We start from the raw sequence: 18368 nt of genomic DNA on the forward strand, positions 1-18368 counted from the left end.
TTTTAAGTCCAACTTTTTCTACTCTCCTCTTTCACTTTCGTCAAGAGACTTAATAGTTCCTCTTCACTTTCTGCCATAAGGGTGGTGTCATCTGCATATCTGAGGTTATTGATATTTCTCCCAGCAATCTTGATTCCAGCTTGTGTTTCTTCCAGCCCAGCGTTTCTCATGATGTACTCTGCATATAAGCTAAATAAGCAGGGTGACAATATACAGCCTTAACATACTCCTTTTCCTATTTGGAACCAGTCTGTTGTTCCATGTCCGGTTCTAGCTGTGGCTTCCTGACCTGCATACAGGTTTCTCAAGAGGCAGGTCAGGTGGTCTGGTATTCCCATCTCTTGAAGAATTCGCCACAGTTTATTGTGATCCATATAGTCAAAGGCTTTGGCATAGTCAATAAAGCAGAAATAGATGTTTTTCTGGAACTCTCTTGCTTTTTCCATGATCCAGCGGATGTTGGCAATTTGATCTCTGGTTCCTCTGCCTTTTCTAAAACCAGCTTGAACATCAGGAAGTTCACGGTTCACATATTGCTGAAGCCTGGCTTGGAGAATTTTGAGCATTACTTTACTAGCATTTGAGATGAGTGCAATTGTGAGGTAGTTTGAGCATTCTTTGGCATTGCCTTTCTTTGGGACTGGAATGAAAACTGACCTTTTCCAGTCCTGTGGCCGCTGCTGAGTTTTCCAAATTTGCTGGCAGGTTGAGTGCAGCACTTTCACAGCATCATCTTTCAGGATTTGGAATAGCTCAATTGGAATTCCATCACCTCCACTAGCTTTGTTCATAGTGATCCTTTCTAAGGCCCACTTGACTTCACATTCCAGGGTGTCTGGCTCTAGGTCAGTGATCACACCATCGTGATTACCTGGGTCGTGAAGATCTTTTTTGTACAGTTCTTCTGTGTATTCTTGCCATCTCTTCTTAATATCTTCTGCTTCTGTTAGATCCATACCATTTCTGTCCTTTATCGAGCCCATCATTGTATGAAATGTTCCCTTGGTATCTCTAATTTTCTTGAAGAGATCTCTAGTCTTTCCCATTCTGTTGTTTTCCTCTATTTCTTTGCATTGATTGCTGAGGAAGGCTTTCTTATGTCTCCTTGCTATTCTTTGGAACTCTGCATTCAGATGCTTATATCTTTCCTTTTCTCCTTTGCTTTTCACTTCTCTTCTTTTCACAGCTATTTGTAAGGCCTCCCCAGACAGCCATTTTGCTTTTTTGCATTTCTTTTCCATGGGGATGGTCTTGATCCCTGTCTCCTCTACAGTGTCATGAACCTCAGTCCACAGTTCATCAGGAACTCTATTAGATCTAGGACCTTAAATCTATTTCTCACTTCCACTGTATAATCATAAGGGATTTGATTTAGGTCATACCTGAATGGTCTAGTGGTTTTCCCTACTTTCTTCAATTTCAGTCTGAATTTGGTAATAAGGAGTTCATGATCTGGCCACAGTCAGCTCCTGGTCTTGTTTTTGTTGACTGTATAGAGCTTCTCTATCTTTGGCTGCAAAGAATATAATCAATCTGATTTCGGTGTTGACCATCTGGTGATGTCCATGTATAGAGTCTTCTCTTGTGTTGTTGGAAGAGGGTGTTTGCTATGACCAGTGCATTTTCTTGGCAAAACTCTATTAGTCTTTGCTCTGCTTCATTCCGTATTCCAAGGCCAAATTTGCCTGTTAGTCCAGGTGTTTCTTGACTTCCTACTTTTGCATTCCAGTCCCCTATAATAAAAATGACATCTTTTTTATGTTAATTGTAAAAGATCTTATAGATCTTCATAGAACCAGTCAACTTCAGCTTCTTCAGCAGTACTGGTTGGAGCATAGACTTGGATTACTGTGATATGGAATGGTTTGCCTTGGAAACGAACAGAGATCATTCTGTCGTTTTTGAGATTGCATCCAAGCACTGCATTTCGGACTCCATGATGGCTACTCCATTTCTTCTGAGGGATTCCTGCCCGCAGTAGTAATATAATGGTCATCTGAGTTAAATTCACCCATTCCAGTCCATTTTAGTTCACTGATTCCTAGAATGTCGACATTCACTCTTGCCATCTCTTGTTTGACCACTTCCAATTTGCCTTGATTCATGGACCTGACATTCCAGGTTTCTATGCAATATTGCTCTTTACAACATCGGACCTTGCTTCTATCACCAGTCACTTCCACAGCTGGGTATTGTTTTTGCTTTGGCTCCATCTCTTCATTCTTTCTGGAGTTATTTCTCTACTGATCTCCAGTAGCATATTGGGCACCTACTGACCCGGGGATTTCCTCTTTCAGTATCCTATCATTTTGCCTTTTCATACTGTTCATGGGGTTCTTAAGGCAAGAATACTGAAGTGGTTTGCCATTCCCTTCTCCAGTGGACCACATTCTGTCAGATCTCTCCACCATGACCCACCCGTCTTGGGTTGCCCCACGGGCATGGCTTAGTTTCATTGTTAGACAAGGCTGTGGTCCTAGTGTAATTAGATGGACTAGTTTTCTGTGAGTATGGTTTCAGTGTGTCTGCCCTCTGATGCCTTCTTGCAACAGCTACCGTCTTATTTGGGTTTCTCTTACCTTGGGCATGAGGTTTCTTTTCACGGCTGCTCCAGCAAAGCACAGCTGCTGCTCCTTACCTTGGACGAGGGGTATCTCCTCACCACCGCCCTTCCTGACCTTCAACATGGGATAGCTCCTCTAGGCCTTCCTGTGCCCATGCAGCCATTGCTCCCTGGACGTGGGGTAGCTCCTGCCGGCCGCCGCCCCTGGTCTTGGGCGTGGGGGCATGGGGTAGCTCCTCCTGGCCGCCGCCCCTGATCTCAGACTTGGGTAGCTCCTCTTGGCCATTTCTGCGCCATCGCAGCCTGGCACTCTCGGCCGCTGCCCCTGACCTCGGACATGGGGTAACTCCTCTTGGCCACCGCCCTTCAGGCATGGGGTCCTCCCGGCTTCTGCCCCTGACCTCAGACGTGGGGTAGCTCCTCTTGGCCACGCTTAGTGTGCGGGTCACAGCCGCCCATGCTTAGTGGGCCTTCTGGGACCCTTATTATGCAAATGTTGGTTCATTTAATGTCCCAGTGGTCTCTTAGGCTATCCTCATATCTTTCACTTTTTTTCCTTCTGTTCTGCAACAGTGGTTTCCACCATTCTGTCTTCAGCTCACATATCCACTTTTCTGTCTCAATTATTCTGCTATTGATTCCTTCTAGTGTATTTTTCACTTCAGTTATTGTATTGTTCGTCTCTGTTTGTTTGCTCTTTAGCTCCTCTAGATCTTTATTATACATTTCTTGCATGTTTTTGATCCTTGCCACTGTTTTTTTCCCCAAGATCCTGGATCATCTTCACTATCACTACTCTGAATTCTTTTTCAGGTAGATTGTGTACCTCACTTAGTTGTTCTACTGGCATTACTCATTCCTTCATCTGGGACATATTTTTTGTTGTCTCTTTTTGTCTGATTTTCTTTGGTTGTGATTTCCATTCTGCAGACTGTAGGATTGTGGTTTTTCTTGCTTTTGCTGTCTACTCCCTGGTGGATGAAGCTGTCTCAGAGGCTTGTGCCCACTAAGAGGGACTGGTTCCTGCCCGCTGGTGAGTGGAGTTGGTCCTTGTCCCTCTGATGGGCAGGCCCATGTCAAACGTTGTGTTTACTGGGCAGCTGTGTGCTTGGGAAGACTTTGCCCAGCCTGTCTGCTGATGAGTAGGGCTGTACTCCTGTCCTGTCAGCTGTTTGGCTGGAGGTATCCCAGCACTGGAGCCTACAGCTATTGGGTGGGGCCAGGTCTTGATGAGAAAATGTGGCCTCTAGGAGGACTGAGTACCGTGTGTACTCCCCAGGACTACTGCTACCAGTGTCCTCGTCCTCACAGTGAGCCACAGATGCCCCCTGCCGCCTCAGGAAACCCTCCATTGTTAGCTGCTAGGTCTATCCCAGACTATTAGGAGGTCACTGCTTTTTCCCTGCATCTAGATGCTTATGAGACCTTTGTGTGCCCTCCAAGTGCGGAGTTTCTGTTTCCTCCAATCCTGTGGAATTCCTGTGGTTAAACCCTGCTGGCCTTCAAAGCCAGATTTTCTAGAAGCTCCTTCTCCTCCCATGCCAGATCCCCAGGGGCTCAGAACTTTAACTTCTGTGGGAGAACTTTTCTGGTATAAATATTTTCCAGTTTGTGGGTTGTCCACCTGGTATGTATGGGATTTGGTTTTATTGCAGTTGTTCAATGAAACCATCTCATGCTTTCTTTGTCTTTGGATATAGGATATCTCTTTTGGTAGGTTCCAGCTATTCCAGCTTTTGTTGTTGCTGTTGATGGATGCTCAGCATTTAGTTGTCATTCTGGTGTTTTAGTAAGAAGAGACGAGTTCACGTCCTTCTGCTCCAGCATCTCGTCTCTGTCATCACTTATGATCACACACAGAAGCATATTTAATGTGTGTGTGTGTGTTTAAAGTGATAAACACATCATTATCATTACAGTGTAGCACCTGGAAAGAAAGAGTTGGCTTAGAATTTGTATTTATTCTACCACACGTCCAAAATATATCTCAAATTTTCTCCTCATCTCTATCTCTATTTTTAACTCCTTTGAAGTATAGGAGTTGCCAAGACTACCCTCACTTCTGAAACTACCTGCGAGTTTGGAGGTCCCCAAGACAACCCTCAGGTTTCAAGATTTGTGGAAGAACTCACAGAACTCAGCACATCCATTTTACTCATGTTATGATTTAAAATAGTGAAAGGATTAAAATCAGCTAGGGAAGTGATGCACAGGGCAGAGCTCAGGAGAGTTCCAGGCACAGAGCTGGCCATGGCCCTTTCCCAGGGGAGCTGTATGGATGGCATTTCCTCCTCCTAGAAATGTGCATGGCAATTCGCACAGAGTATTGTCACCTGTGGAAGGCCACCAAGCTTTGGTATCCACAGTTTTTATTGAAATTTAGTTACATACATGTGGCCATCCCCAGGCTCTGGCCCTTCCAAAGGCCAAGTTGAAACATTCTTATCTGACAGGACATTCCAAGGTATCAGAGGTGGCCTCCCAGAAGCCACGGGGAGAGGTCACTGAGCACTTTACGAAGCCCAAGTCTGTGGACTTGTCACTTTGCTCATAGGCTAGCTGTGTGGTTAGTCTCTGAGTCATGTCCAACTCCCTTGTGACCCCATGGACTATAGCGTGCCAGGCTCGTCTCTCCATGGGGTTTGCCAGGCAATAATACCGGAGTGGGTTGCTATTTCCTTCTCCAGAGGATCATCCCTACCCAGGGACTGAAGCCTGGTCTCTTGCATTGCAGGCAGATTCTTTACTACTGAGCCATGAGGGAAGCCCATAGATTAACTGCAAAAAGGTAAAAATCTTCCTGCCTTCCTTACATTCCTTCTTTTCACCAAGAAGCCAAAAAGATTTTTTAAAACATAAAGTGGGTCAGTTCCCTTTTTGCCCTTAAATTCTTTATTAGCTTTTTTTAATACTAAGAATTAAATGCAAGCTCCTTTCTGTGGCTTTCAAATTGTCCATGATCATTGAGAGTGTGCCTCTGCTAAGGGTGTGCCTCCCCGACCTATCTTGTCTGATGGAACCTCTGGTATCTCGTCCTCCTCCATTCTGGCCTTTCTTCTGTTTCTCTAAACTTTCAAGCTACTCCAGGTCTGTAGCTTTTGCACTTTCCATCTCTTCTGCTGGGAACACTTTCCGCCAGCTGCTTCGATGGATAGCTCTTCTTTCGTTATTCCATCACATTTTAGCTTGAATATTGTGTCCTCATGGAGGTCTTTCTCTCCCTCTGACAGCAGTAGTTCTCTTTTCCTAGTCATTGTTGGTCTCATTAGCATCTATTATTTTTACAATAATATTGTTCTGTTTATTTTCTTAGTATCTGTCTTTCTCCACTAGAATTAAGTGTCCCTAGAGCAGTAGCCCTGTCTTTATCTTTGGTACAGAGAGCAGTGTTAACACATAGCACTGACTCAGTAAATACATATTAAACAAGTGGCTGGCTTACTCACTGGTTCTTCCATTGTTTCTTGGCATTGATCTAGTTCCTTCCATGCTACATGGAATTTTATAAAGATAATGTTTTAAACTAGATCTTGCATTCCATTTACCCTACAGTGATACATTTGATTCTGTGATGCCAAGTTATATTTGTCAAAATTTCAAAGGCTGTATTCTTTTATAATCATTCATATGAGTAGAAATATTCATATTTCACATTCACTGAATATGTGACATATAAATACCTAGACTGCAGTTAAAGGCTTCCAAAGAGTCCAAACACTGAAATAAAGCATTGCTACAAAGAAAGGTTCATAAAATATTGGTTTTCAAATGGTATAATCTCTCAATTTTTCAAGGTTTGTTAAGAATTTTGTTTTGCTTCAGTTTGATTTCCTAGCACACTGTCTGCTTAGCTGCAGACAGAGACGCACTTTCTCTCAGTGCGTTTATGGCAGCATCTTTGACAGCTGCCACAGGCCACTCAAAGCAGAACAGAAAAATGCCCTGTGTTGCGGTCTTGTCCTTGGATGAGAAGTTTCAGAGCAGGCATGCTTCTCAGCCAGTGTCTGAACGTCCATGTGAGAGTGCATTTTGTTTTTCAAAACAGTTGTAGCACATCCTATCTGTCTTGATAAGAACTTTCTTCTTCATTAACTGTCAGTCAGTTGGATGTCGCAGATTCTCCCTACAAATATCTATAAGCAACACTTCACTGTTGCTTAAATCAACAGGTGAACAGCTTACTTTTAAAGTCATCATTGGCATTTGAAAACTGAGTTTTGAGAACAGTTATCAGAATGTATTTTATGGTTTGTCACTGTGGAGACATATCATATTCAGTTCAGAGATTTTAAGGTTCTAAAACATTGTTTCTCAAAAAACAATAATTTAAAGTGTGTGAAGGAAGGTAATCTGCATATGTTTCTGTTGATCACAGTACTTAATGTAAAGAATCTAGGAGTTTAGAAATAAATTTATAAATGGGTTAAAATCTACAGCATACTTTATCATCTTGCTAAAAAACTGCTTTTTTTATTTCTGAGGTTTACACTTCCAGAATTATTCATTAAAAGCTCATAATTGTTTCTCTACTTATATTGAGTTCAGGCCTTATTTTTATGCTAATGACTCACAAATCCATAATTTCAATTCTGTTCTTTTACTTGAATTATAGCTCTGTTTTTGCACAAAGCTACAGAACCCTGAATATCGGATTCCCCTCACCCATCATCATGCCACATTAATTTATCTCCTTTCTCTCCAAACTGGCTTTTCTTTATAATCTAATTTCTGCAACCGGTTTCGTTGTCGTTTGTTTCCTGAGTCTGAACATGTACATGTCCTTCTCCTCCATAGCATAGAAGTCTACTGAGACCTATTCCACGATGTCTTAGCTTTGCCCTTTACTCTGCAGTCTCCTACTGCTCATGACAGCAAAGCCCTAGATGACCTCATTAAACTCCCATATTGGTTTCCCAGTTTATTGCTTGAATAGACATAACATTTCTTAACAGTGTGAGAATTTCCTTGGTATAATAAATAAAGGACAGAAGCAGAAGATATTGAGAAGAAGTGGCAAGAATACACAGAAGAACTATACAAAAAAGATCTTCATGACCCAGATAATCACGATGGTGTTGAAAGGTTGTTGTTGAATCACGCGAAGACACCAGGATTCTTGGCCCCCGGAGAAGAATTCAATCTGGGGCCAGAGACGAGGCTTGATCGCTCAGAGCTTTTGTGTAATAAAGTTTTATTAAAGTGTAAAGGAGATAGAGAAAGCTTCTGACATAGGCATCAGAAGGGGGCAGGAAGAGTACCTGCTTGCTAGTGTTAACAATGAAGTTATATAATCCAAAGAATATCTGGAGGTTGTAAAGACCTCATCAGACCTACTCCCATAATTTACATTTTAAGATAACACTGTCCTCAGGCAAGATACATCCTTGTAAAGACCAGGTCTACTCCCATAATTAACATTTTAAGATAACAGAAGGTTGAATCCAAAGACTGTCCTTAGGCAGGATACATTATTGTTATATAATCCTAAGGAATGTGGAGAAAGAAAAAAAGTTTGTCCTTTCTTCCTCCTTGAGAATTCCAGACCCCTATCTCCTTGGGGACCCCTAGACTCCCTATTAACCTGCCTAGGAAATGACTCTCTCAGTGTGATCACTGACCTAGAGCCAGACATCCTGGAATGTGAAGTCAAGTGGGCCTTAGGAAGCATCACTATGAATAAAGCTAGTGGAGGTAATGGAATCCAGCTGAGCTATTTCAAATCCTAAAAGATGATGCTGTGAAAGTGCTGCACTCAATATGCCAGAAAACTTGGAAAACTTAGCAGTGGCCACAGAATTGGAAAAGGTCAGTTTTCATTCCAGTCCCAAAGAAAGGCAACATTAAAGAATGTTCAAACTACCACACATTTATACCCATCTCACACGCTAACAAAGTAATGCTCAAAATTCACCATGCTAGGCTTCAACAGTATGTGAACCATGAGCTTCCAGATGTTTAAGCTGGATTTAGAAAAGGCAGAGGAGCCAGAGAGCAAATTGCCAACATCCATCAAAAGAGCAAGAGAGTTCCAGAAAAACACCTACTTCTGCTTTATTGACTACACCAAACCATTTGACTGTGTGGATCACAACGAACTGTGGAAAATTCTTCAAGAGATGGGAATACCAGACCACCTGACCTGCCTCCTGAGAAAACTATATGCAGGTCAGGAAGCAACAGTTAGAACTGGACTTGGAACAACAGACTGTTTCCAAATTGGGAAAGGAGTACATCACTGCTGAATATTTTCACCCTGCTCATTTAACTTATATGCAGAGTATATCATGCGAAACGCTGGGCTGGAGGAAGCACAAGCTGGAGTCAAGATTGCCAGGAGAAATATCAATAACCTCAGATGTACTGATGACACTGCCCTTATGATAGAAAGTGAAGAGGAACTAAGGAGCCTCCTGATGAAAGTGAAAGAGGAGAGTGAAAAATACTGGATGGTTGGATGGCACCATCAACTCACTGGACATGAGTTTGCACACACGGGGAGACAGTGAAGGACAGGGAAGCCTGGGCATGCTGCAGTCCATGGGGTTGCAAAGAGTCAGAAATGACTTAATGACTGGAGAACAACAGCTTCACACTGCTGATGAGAGCTGATGAGAGAGGTGAAGACTGGAATAATCTTACTCCATGAAGCGTGGCCTCTTCAATTCAGAAAAGTCCTTTTCTTTACAATCTCACCTTCTATTCCATTCACAGGAAAGGAAGGTGCTGTAGAAGGTAAGAGAACACAGAAAAGAAATGAGTTTAGAAATGAGAGGAGGAAGGCTTCTATCTAAAATTGATATTTGAGAAGAGAAAGTGTAAGTTGCAATCAAGAGGCTAAGTTAAGCAGCAGATTCTTCTGAAAATACAGTTTTCCCCTCATAAGAATTTTGCCAATTAAAATCAGTATACTGCAATAGTTGAAATTGTATATGGGAAGTCATGTCTGTAAGATGGTGGAACAGGAGTTCCTTGGCCTTCATCCTCTCACGGAAAAAAATAACTTGGCAAACATCCGTAAACAAAAGCACCTTTGGGAGGACCTGGGAACCCAAGTAATAGGCTGTAAAACACAAATGCAACCCAAGACTCGAGAGAGCCTCTTCAAGAAGGCAGGCTGGACTTCAGTAGCCAGCCTGTCAAGTGGTCTAACTGTGGACCTAGAAGCTCCACCGTCTTCCTGTGAACTCAGCTCCTCCCCTGCTTGTCTGCAGTCTTGCCACTAGCCCCACCCACCAGAGGACTTGAGAGGAGCCATGCTTGCTGTGCCCTGAGTCCTGGGCCTGCTGACTGAGGCCTGACGGTGAATCCTGAAGCATCTCTGAGACCTGGTTCTAGCCTCACTCTTCCAGAAGCAGTTCTGTGCACCCAGGAACCCACCCAGGGACCTCGCAGGAGCACACACACAGACATAGAGGAGCTCAATCCATTCGTACTCGATAACAGGCCTGAGACCTGTGGACCCAGCCATGGTCCCATGACCAGCTCCAGCCCATTCCACACGATCCTGGAGATGCTCCCACTCGTTCAGGGACCCACAGGAACCAGGCCCAGTTAGGTCCCCTAGTAACAGGTCAATTGACCCCAAGTGGAGAGGGAGCTGTGAGAAGAGAGGAGGATAGAGAGGATCTTAAATGGAGCTACCATAGAGAGTTCATCTGAGAAATGGGTAAGGTAAAATAACAAAAGATAAATGAGGTCAGATTAAATGGTAGACATTTGAGCAAAAGACTAATGCTGTATCTGTTCAATGAGATGTTGTGTTTCAGTTCAGTCACTCAGTCGTGTTCGACTCTTTGTGACCCCATGAATTGCAGCATGCCAGGCCTTCCTGTCTATCACCAACCCCCAGAGCTTGCTAAAACTCATGTCCATCAAGTATATGATGCCATCCAGCCATCTCATCCTCTGTCGTTCCCTTCTCCTCCTGCTCCCAATCCCTCCCAGGATCAGAGTCTTTTCCAGTGAGTCAACTCTTTGCATGAGGTGGCCAAAGTATTGGAGTTTCAGCTTCAGCATCAGTCCTTCCAAAGAACACCCAGGACTGATCTCCTTCAGAATGGACTGGTTGGATCTCCTTGCAGTCCAAGGGACTCTCAAGAGTCTTCTCCAACACCACAGTTCAAAAGCATCAATTCTTCGGCACTCAGCTTTCTTTATAGTCCAACTCTCACATCCATACATGACCACTGGAAAAACCATAGCCTTGACTAGACGGACTTTTCCAGGCAAAGTAATGTCTCTGCTTTTTAATATTCTATCTAGGTTGGCCATAATTTTTCTTCCAAAGAGCAAGCATCTTTTAATTTCATGGCTACAGTCACCATCTGCAGTGATTTTGGAGCCCCCCAAAATAAAGTCTCTCACTGTTTCCATTGTTTCCCTACCTGTTTGCAATGAGGTGATGGGACCAGATGCCATGATCTTAGTTTTCTGAATGTTGAGCTTTAAGCCAACTTTTTCACTCTCCTCTTTCACTTTCATCAAGAGGCTCCTTAGTTCCCTTTCACTTTCTGCCATTAGTGTGGTGTCATCTACATATCTGAGGTTATTGATATTTCTCCCATCAGTCTTGATTCCAGCTTGTGATTCATCCAGGCCAGTATTTCGTATGATGTACTCTGCATATAAGTTAAGTCACCACGGTGACAATATACACCCTGTGTGTGATGCTACAGGGATTTTTATCCAAGTTGAGGCTCATATGTTACGTTCCCTTCTATTATTCTAAGTATGATATAATCTTCATAGCAGGATTGTAATGAGTAACTAGAATATGGATACTTACTCCCAGGTTTTCTATTTATCATAACAGTAATAGTTTTTATTAACCTGGTTATGAAATCCAGATTGAATTAGGAAAAGTTGAAGATTATGACTTTTCAGTGTGTTTATCTCTTTAGATTGATGATTTCAGAGTCAGACTAGCTCTCACCAGAATACCTTCCATCTCTCTCTCTGAACCTTTTCTTCCTCCTACTCCTCTTTCTTGCTTCACGTATAGTCAATACCCTCATGGTGCTCTTTGGCTAACTTAAGCTCATATACCATTTGAAACATGCATTATTCTCTAAATTTATTTATCCCATCACTATCTAAATTAGGTTCTCTTTTCTTGAGTAGTATTTCATAGCAATATATCATCTAGGTAAGATATAATTAAGATAAAGAGAAACTTCGTCCTCTTTTCTGTAAGAGAAATGCATATTTTAAAAGTAGAACTTGGTAACTTATTTAAATTGCTAATTGGTATATAATTTTTAGAAGGAGAAGTGTATTAGACTTTTAAAAAACCTCTTCTGAATTAATTACTCCCTTCCCCTATTTCATTTGATTTATGTATCTATTACTTAGAAAAATCTCCAGCTTATAATTACATCAGTAGTTTTTGTGTGCTTTTCACATTACTTTTAAAGCTTTTTTCTTGATTCAGATGCCATATTTCAAGGAGTTTGATCATTTTTATAACAGGCAGGATTTTTCTCCTATTTCACTGATTTATTAAAAAATTCACCATGGTGGTCTGTGTTTATATTGCCTTAAACTAATTCCTCTTTATTTGAATTCCAAAAGTGTGTTTACAGTACATAGTTAAGAGTTTATCTTTTAACTTTTTAATTTATGAGGTATAATATTAGTTAGGTGTAAGTAACTTTTAATATGGTTAGAAGTTTTTAAATCATCTGTGAGATGTTTTAAAATGAAAGGAGTAAAAAAAAATAAAAAAAATTAAAGGAGTAAAAGTAATCATGGGTAAAAAAAAAATTCCAAAGCTCAGAATTTAAAACTTTAAAATATTAATAAAGTTAAGTGTCTTCTTTTTTCACAATAACATGCATTAGTAAGATGAATAAAATATCTTCCCCCCAAAATGTTTCTTTTTAAACAGGTGACCAAGTGAAATGGGCTGGACGCTATGGCCTACTGTACAACCTGGTGAAAATGTCATGGGAACTTCGGGGAGATAAAGAGCAGGATGGACTTAGGAACAAAATATGGCAAATGTTACAGAAAACAAAGGATCGTGAGAAAGATGGGCGAATCTGTAATGCAGTAAATATTGCTCAAGTAAGATAATACGCTGGGTAATCAATAGGAAATTTTATCACCAGGAAGCATTTGTCCTTTATCTCTGAATATCCATAATCAGTGTGTATCAGTGATTCACAATTGAGAACACAATTTACAAAATTTAATACTGACCTAATTTTAGTTAAAGAAGAGAGTTGGCAGTCTTCTGATTAAGCAGCTTCAAGAAAGGAGTTAATTTTGGGAAAGAGTAATTGTTCTGCTTTGGGCTTGTGACTTCAAGACACAACTCTAACTAGGCTGCCTGTACATTCTAATTTGTCGAGGTTAGCCTGGGTCTATGCCTAATTTTCCAGCTTTCTTATTAGTAGTGGATTAATTCATTCTTAAAAGTGTCTCAATTTGGATAATAAATTATTTAGTTATCTTAATTTATAAGTTTACCTTTCCAGCATCAGACAATATAAGTCACAAATTTGGACTCACTACATCTAATGTCTTTTTCTTTAAAGTTAAAAATATGTTTTACAAATTATTGGTTTTTCCATTCTATTTGAATATATATGTAAAATCATTTTGAAACTAGCTATCCATTCTTCATAAAATACGAATATGATTTTCCAGTGATTTTTTTAATGCATGTGATACCTATGATATTTCAAAACTCCATCAAATTTTTCCCCCCCTCTTCATGTCTTATTTTGAAGCAGGTTAATTTGTTATCCTAAAGTATACTGTTTTTCTGTCCCTGAAAGTTCTGGTTCTTTCTAGCTTTCACAGATATGATTATTCCTAACACTGTTCATATCCTGTTTTCTAATAATTAAGGGTGTGTTGATGTTAACAAGAAGAGCAAATAATGATTCACTCTGCTTAATTGATTGTCCAAGTGTATGAGTAGGCCATTATCGCAATACAGAATTACTACACTTCAGATCCTTGCTGCTGCTGCTAAGTCACTTCAGTCATGTCTGACTCTGTGCGACCCCATAGATGGCAGCCTGCCAGGCTCCCCTGTCCCTGGGATTCTCCAGGCAAGAACACTGGAGTGGGTTGCCATTTCCCTCTCCAACGCATGAAAGTGAAAAGTGAAAGTGAAGTTGCTCAGTCGTGTACGACTCTTCGCAACCCCATGGACTACAGCCTACCAGGCTCTTCAGTCCATGGGATTTTCCAGGCAAGAGTACTGGAGTGGGGTGCCAGATCCTTAGTGGAAAACAAAACCTTAAACTCTTTGTTTTTGAATTATACATCTGATTTGGAGTAATGATCTTTATGGAGGACAATATGAAAACATGTAGTCCATTCTTTTCTCCAGATTTCTAATATTCTTTTTTTTTCCGAGGAAAAAGCCAATCAAATTGCTGCCCTTTTAAGCTACATTGTTTTGGATTTCATGGACTTGCTTTTATGCAGTTTGCTTTAGCTTTTCCTTGGTTTTGGAGTGAGGAACACAGAAAAAAGAGAAGAGAAACAGAGAAAATCATCGTACCTATGACAGTGATGACCACTGTATCACCCAGTATTCTCTTTACTGGGTTATAGGAAATAAATCCTCCATGTGCTTTCTGAACCTTATTATTGATTTTATTTTGTATAAGATACTTACTGAAGCTTAAAAAAATAGTCAAATTTTTAGCCATTTTCTAAGAGAAATAGAGGATGATCAATGCATCTTATTCGGTCTTATTATTTTCTTTTTCTCCTGCTTCCATGATTCTTTCAGTTACTTATGTTCTTATCTGGTTTTGTACCTATTTTCATACGCCATTTCATATCTCCAGTGGATTATATTGTAACTACATGAATGAGCTAACTCAAATTTGTCATTTCTAGAATTAGAATTCTATTTATAAGCCTGTTTTCAAGGCCAATCACTTGGTGTAAGATAGCTTCTTTCTTCAAAATTTTACTAAATTTCTATAGATAATTACATTTGAAATTCGTAAGTCACTTAATCAGACATGGCAAATATTTTTTAGATGCTAGATCCAAGTGAAGACCTTATTACTCAAGCAGTCAGTTCTGAGAATAAAGGAATAAACAAAAGCTTAACCGCTAGATGTGCTAATTAGTTTTCGGTGCTTAGTGAGACTTCCAAGGGATGCTTTCATTCATTTTAAATAGTCAGTATGTGAGGAAGGCACGCTTTCCCTACAGAAAAATCTAAATTAAAGATTTGTAAAAGCAGTTATATCAATTTATGTGTAATACATATTTAATATAAAACAAGCTTAATTTGTATTAGGTAGTCTAACAAAAGGAATAATTTACTATAGACCTGTTTCATATATAGGTTAACTAGAGACAGCTAGACAGATTTGAATTATTAAACAATATAAGTAATGATATAAATGATAAATTAGAAAATATCTAGTTGGTTAAATATCACTTAATTTAGTTTGATTCTCTTATTTAATATTGAGATATATGAGTATGTAAAGTGAGAAATTATATAAAAGTTCTCACTAAGAACAGTAAAAAATATGAAGCAAATATGAGTACTTACTAAATTAATTTTATCATACTAAATTCTATGGAAGAAGCAAGGATGTCCAATAAATAACCTTTACACAGTAAATTTTATGTTTCATCCAGAATACCTATTCTTTAGAAGATAAGGAGTAGTACAAAAGGAATATTCTATACGTGACTGGCTCCGTAAAAGTTCATGGCATAAACGGAAGCTCACATAAATGTTTGGTCTCTTTTTTCTTATATTAATGAGGAACAAATTATTGTTTAAGTAGTATATGAGCTGGAAACGTAAATGATGAGTTACATGAAATGATCGAAAGGGAGAGGGTCAAAGGACATCTTTAAGATAAGGAAATGGTATGAGCCAAAAATAAATTAGGACCTTTTAAGAGAAAGTCATTGGCTTACTTTCTCTAGTTGAGGAAGAAAGTTTGGACTGGGCAATATTAGGCATTAAATTTGAAAGGCATGTTTGGGTTACCAAGGTAAGGTCTTAGGGACTAAAGGATGATTTTATAAAACTGGAGATCTTAAGAAAACCGTTTGAGGAGAAAATAGGTTGTTCTTACTGGATTTTAATGGTTTGGTAATTTTGCTTTGGAACTTGTGGAACACTGTTAGAGTAATTGTCCCCAGTTTATTCAAGGGTCGCTATATCATATCCTTCTTTCCACACTCAAATTCTTGGCTTGACCAGGTGACCTAATTTAAACAAGACTCATTGGAAAAGACTCTGATGCTGGGAGGGATTGGGGGCAGGAGGAGAAGGGGACGACAGAGGATGAGATGGCTGGATGGCATCACTGACTCGATGGACATGAGTCTGAATGAACTCCGGGAGTTGGTGATGGACAGGGAGGCCTGGTGTGCTGCGATTCATGGGGTCGCAAAGAGTCGGACACGACTGAGCGACTGAACTGAACTGAACTGAATGTTACATAAGTAGAGATTTGAAAAATGCTTATATATTGGTGCTTGCCCTTTCTTGTTTTCTGGGACCCTGTAACTGATATGTAAATAAGTCAGAGTTAACCAGGTAGATGTGAGACAACATGGCAGAGAGACAAGCCATCCTAGTTTTTCAATGTCCCCATCTCAAAACTAGCTGGTCCCTGGCCAGCTGATTTTTCCAGTAGTCATGTATGGATGTGAGAGTTGGGCCATAAAGAAGAGTGAGCACCAAGGTATTGATGCTTTCAAACTATGGTGTTGGAGAAGATTCTTGAGAGTCCCTTGGACTGCAAGGAGATCAAACAACTGAATCCTAAAGGAAATCAGTCCTGAATATTCATTGGAAGGACTGATGCTGAAGCTGAAGCTCCAGTCCTTTGGGCCACCTGATGTGAACAGCCAACTCACTGGAAAAGACCCTGTTGCTGGGAAAGATTGAAGGCAGACAGAGAAGGGGACGACAAGGACAAGATGGTTGAATGGCGTCACTGACTCCATGGACATGAATTTGAGCAAACTCCGGAGACAGCAAACGAGAGGAAACCTGACGTGCTGCCATCCATGGGGTTGCAAAGAGTCCGACACGACTGAGCGACTGAACAACAACCTGACCTAACAACGGATCACAGACACACACATGAGAGCAGAAGACACATTCTGCCATGCCCAGCTCTACTTGTTGGCCTTGGCACCGGGGAACTAAGCAAATGTTTGTGTTAAGCCTTTAAGTTTTGGAGTTTTTTTTTTTTTTCCCTAATGTAGTAGGAGTTTTCTAATTGAGCACTAAATAAATGAGATTTGAGTCTTCTACAATGTTCAGTGAAAATGTTATTTCTTTCATACTTATTTTTTAGTATTTAATTATTTTGTTTGGCTGCACTGGGTCTTAGCTGTGGTGTGTGGGATCTAATTGCGTTAAGTGGCTGTTTCATTGCAGCACACGGACTCTCTGGTTGTGGCACGCAGGTTCAGCTGTTGCAGCATACAGACTCTTTAGTTGTTTTGCATGGGCTCCAGAACTTGTGGGCTCAGAACATGGAGGCTTGGTTTTTCCACAGTGTGTGGAATCTTAGTTCCCTGACCAGAGATGGAACCTGCTTCCCCTGCATTGCAAGACAGATTCTTGATCATTGGACCCCCAGGGAAGTCTCCTTTCATAATTATTTCTTAAAAGGCACTAGTAGTAATAACTAAGATTTGTTGGGCATTTCCTGTGTACCATGTGCTAAACACTTTACATGCATTCATTATTTAATCCTCAAAAAAGCCTCATATGATGTATAAATTGTTATAGTATTGCTTTTCTTGGGGATGGTTTTGATAGGCACCTGTAGTACAAAGTTATGAACCTCTGTCCATAGTTCATCAGACACTCTATCAGATCTAATCACTTGAATATACTTGTCACTTCCACTGTATATCAAAAGAGATTTGATTTAGGTCATACCTGAGAGGTCTAGTGGTTTTCTGTACTTTCTTCAATTTAAGTCTGAATTTGGCACTAAGGAGTTCATGATCTGAGCCACAGTCGGCTCCCAGTCTTGATTTGCTGACTGTATAGAGCTTTTCCATCTTCGGCTGAAAAGAATATAATCAGTCTGATTTTGCTGTTGACCATTTGGGGATGTCCATGTTTAGAGTCTTCTCTTGTGTTGTTGGAAGAGGGTGTTTGCTATGACCAGTGTGTTCTCTTGGCAAAACTTTACTAGCCTTTGCTCTGCTTCATTCTGTACTCCAAGGCTAAACTTGCCTGTTACTCTAGGTATCTCTTGATTTCCTACTTTTGCATTCCAGTCACCTATAATGAAAAGGACATCTTTTTTGGTGTTAATTCTAGAAGATCTTGTAGGTCATCATAAAACTGTTTAACTTCAGCTTCTTCAGCGTTACTGGTTGGGGCAAAGACTTGGATTACTGTGATATTGAATGGCTTGCCTTGCAAACAAACAGAGATCCTTCTGTCATTTTTGAGATTGCATCCAAGTACTGCATTTCAGACTCTTGTTGACTATGATGGCTATCTATTTCTTCTAAGGGATTCTTACCTGCAGTAGTAGATACAGTGATCATCTGAGTTAAAGTCATCCTTTCTAGTCCATTTTAGTTCACTGATTGCTAAAATGTCGATGTTCACTCTTGCCATTGAAAGGTTGTTGCTGAATGAAAAGACACTGGGATTCTTGGCCTCCAGAGGAGAAGAATTCAATCCAGGGCCAGAGACAAGGCTTGATCACTCAGAGGTTTTGTGTAATAAAGTTTTATTAAAGTATAAAGGAGATACAGAAAGCTTCTGACATAGGCATCAGAAGGGGGCAGAAAGAGTATCCCCCTGCTAGTCTTCAGCTGGATG

General features: G+C 40.4%; 1 protein-coding gene across 21 annotated transcripts in view; it reads left to right on the top strand.

Annotated features, from left to right (window-relative positions):
• The window catches only part of TMEM232 (transmembrane protein 232), a 287557-nt gene that overhangs the window by 124850 nt on the left and 144339 nt on the right, over positions 1 to 18368 (top strand). For all 21 annotated transcript variants that reach the window (XM_010843785.1, XM_010843766.1, XM_010843776.1 and 18 more), the window contains one exon: positions 12450 to 12628. In XM_010843785.1, coding sequence (XP_010842087.1) covers positions 12450 to 12628 — 179 coding nt within the window. The remainder of the gene's footprint in view (positions 1 to 12449; positions 12629 to 18368) is intronic.

The sequence above is a fragment of the Bison bison genome, unplaced genomic scaffold (genome assembly GCF_000754665.1).
Source record: "Bison bison bison isolate TAMUID 2011002044 unplaced genomic scaffold, Bison_UMD1.0 scf7180017864189, whole genome shotgun sequence".
NCBI classification, from domain to species: Eukaryota; Metazoa; Chordata; class Mammalia; order Artiodactyla; family Bovidae; genus Bison; species Bison bison.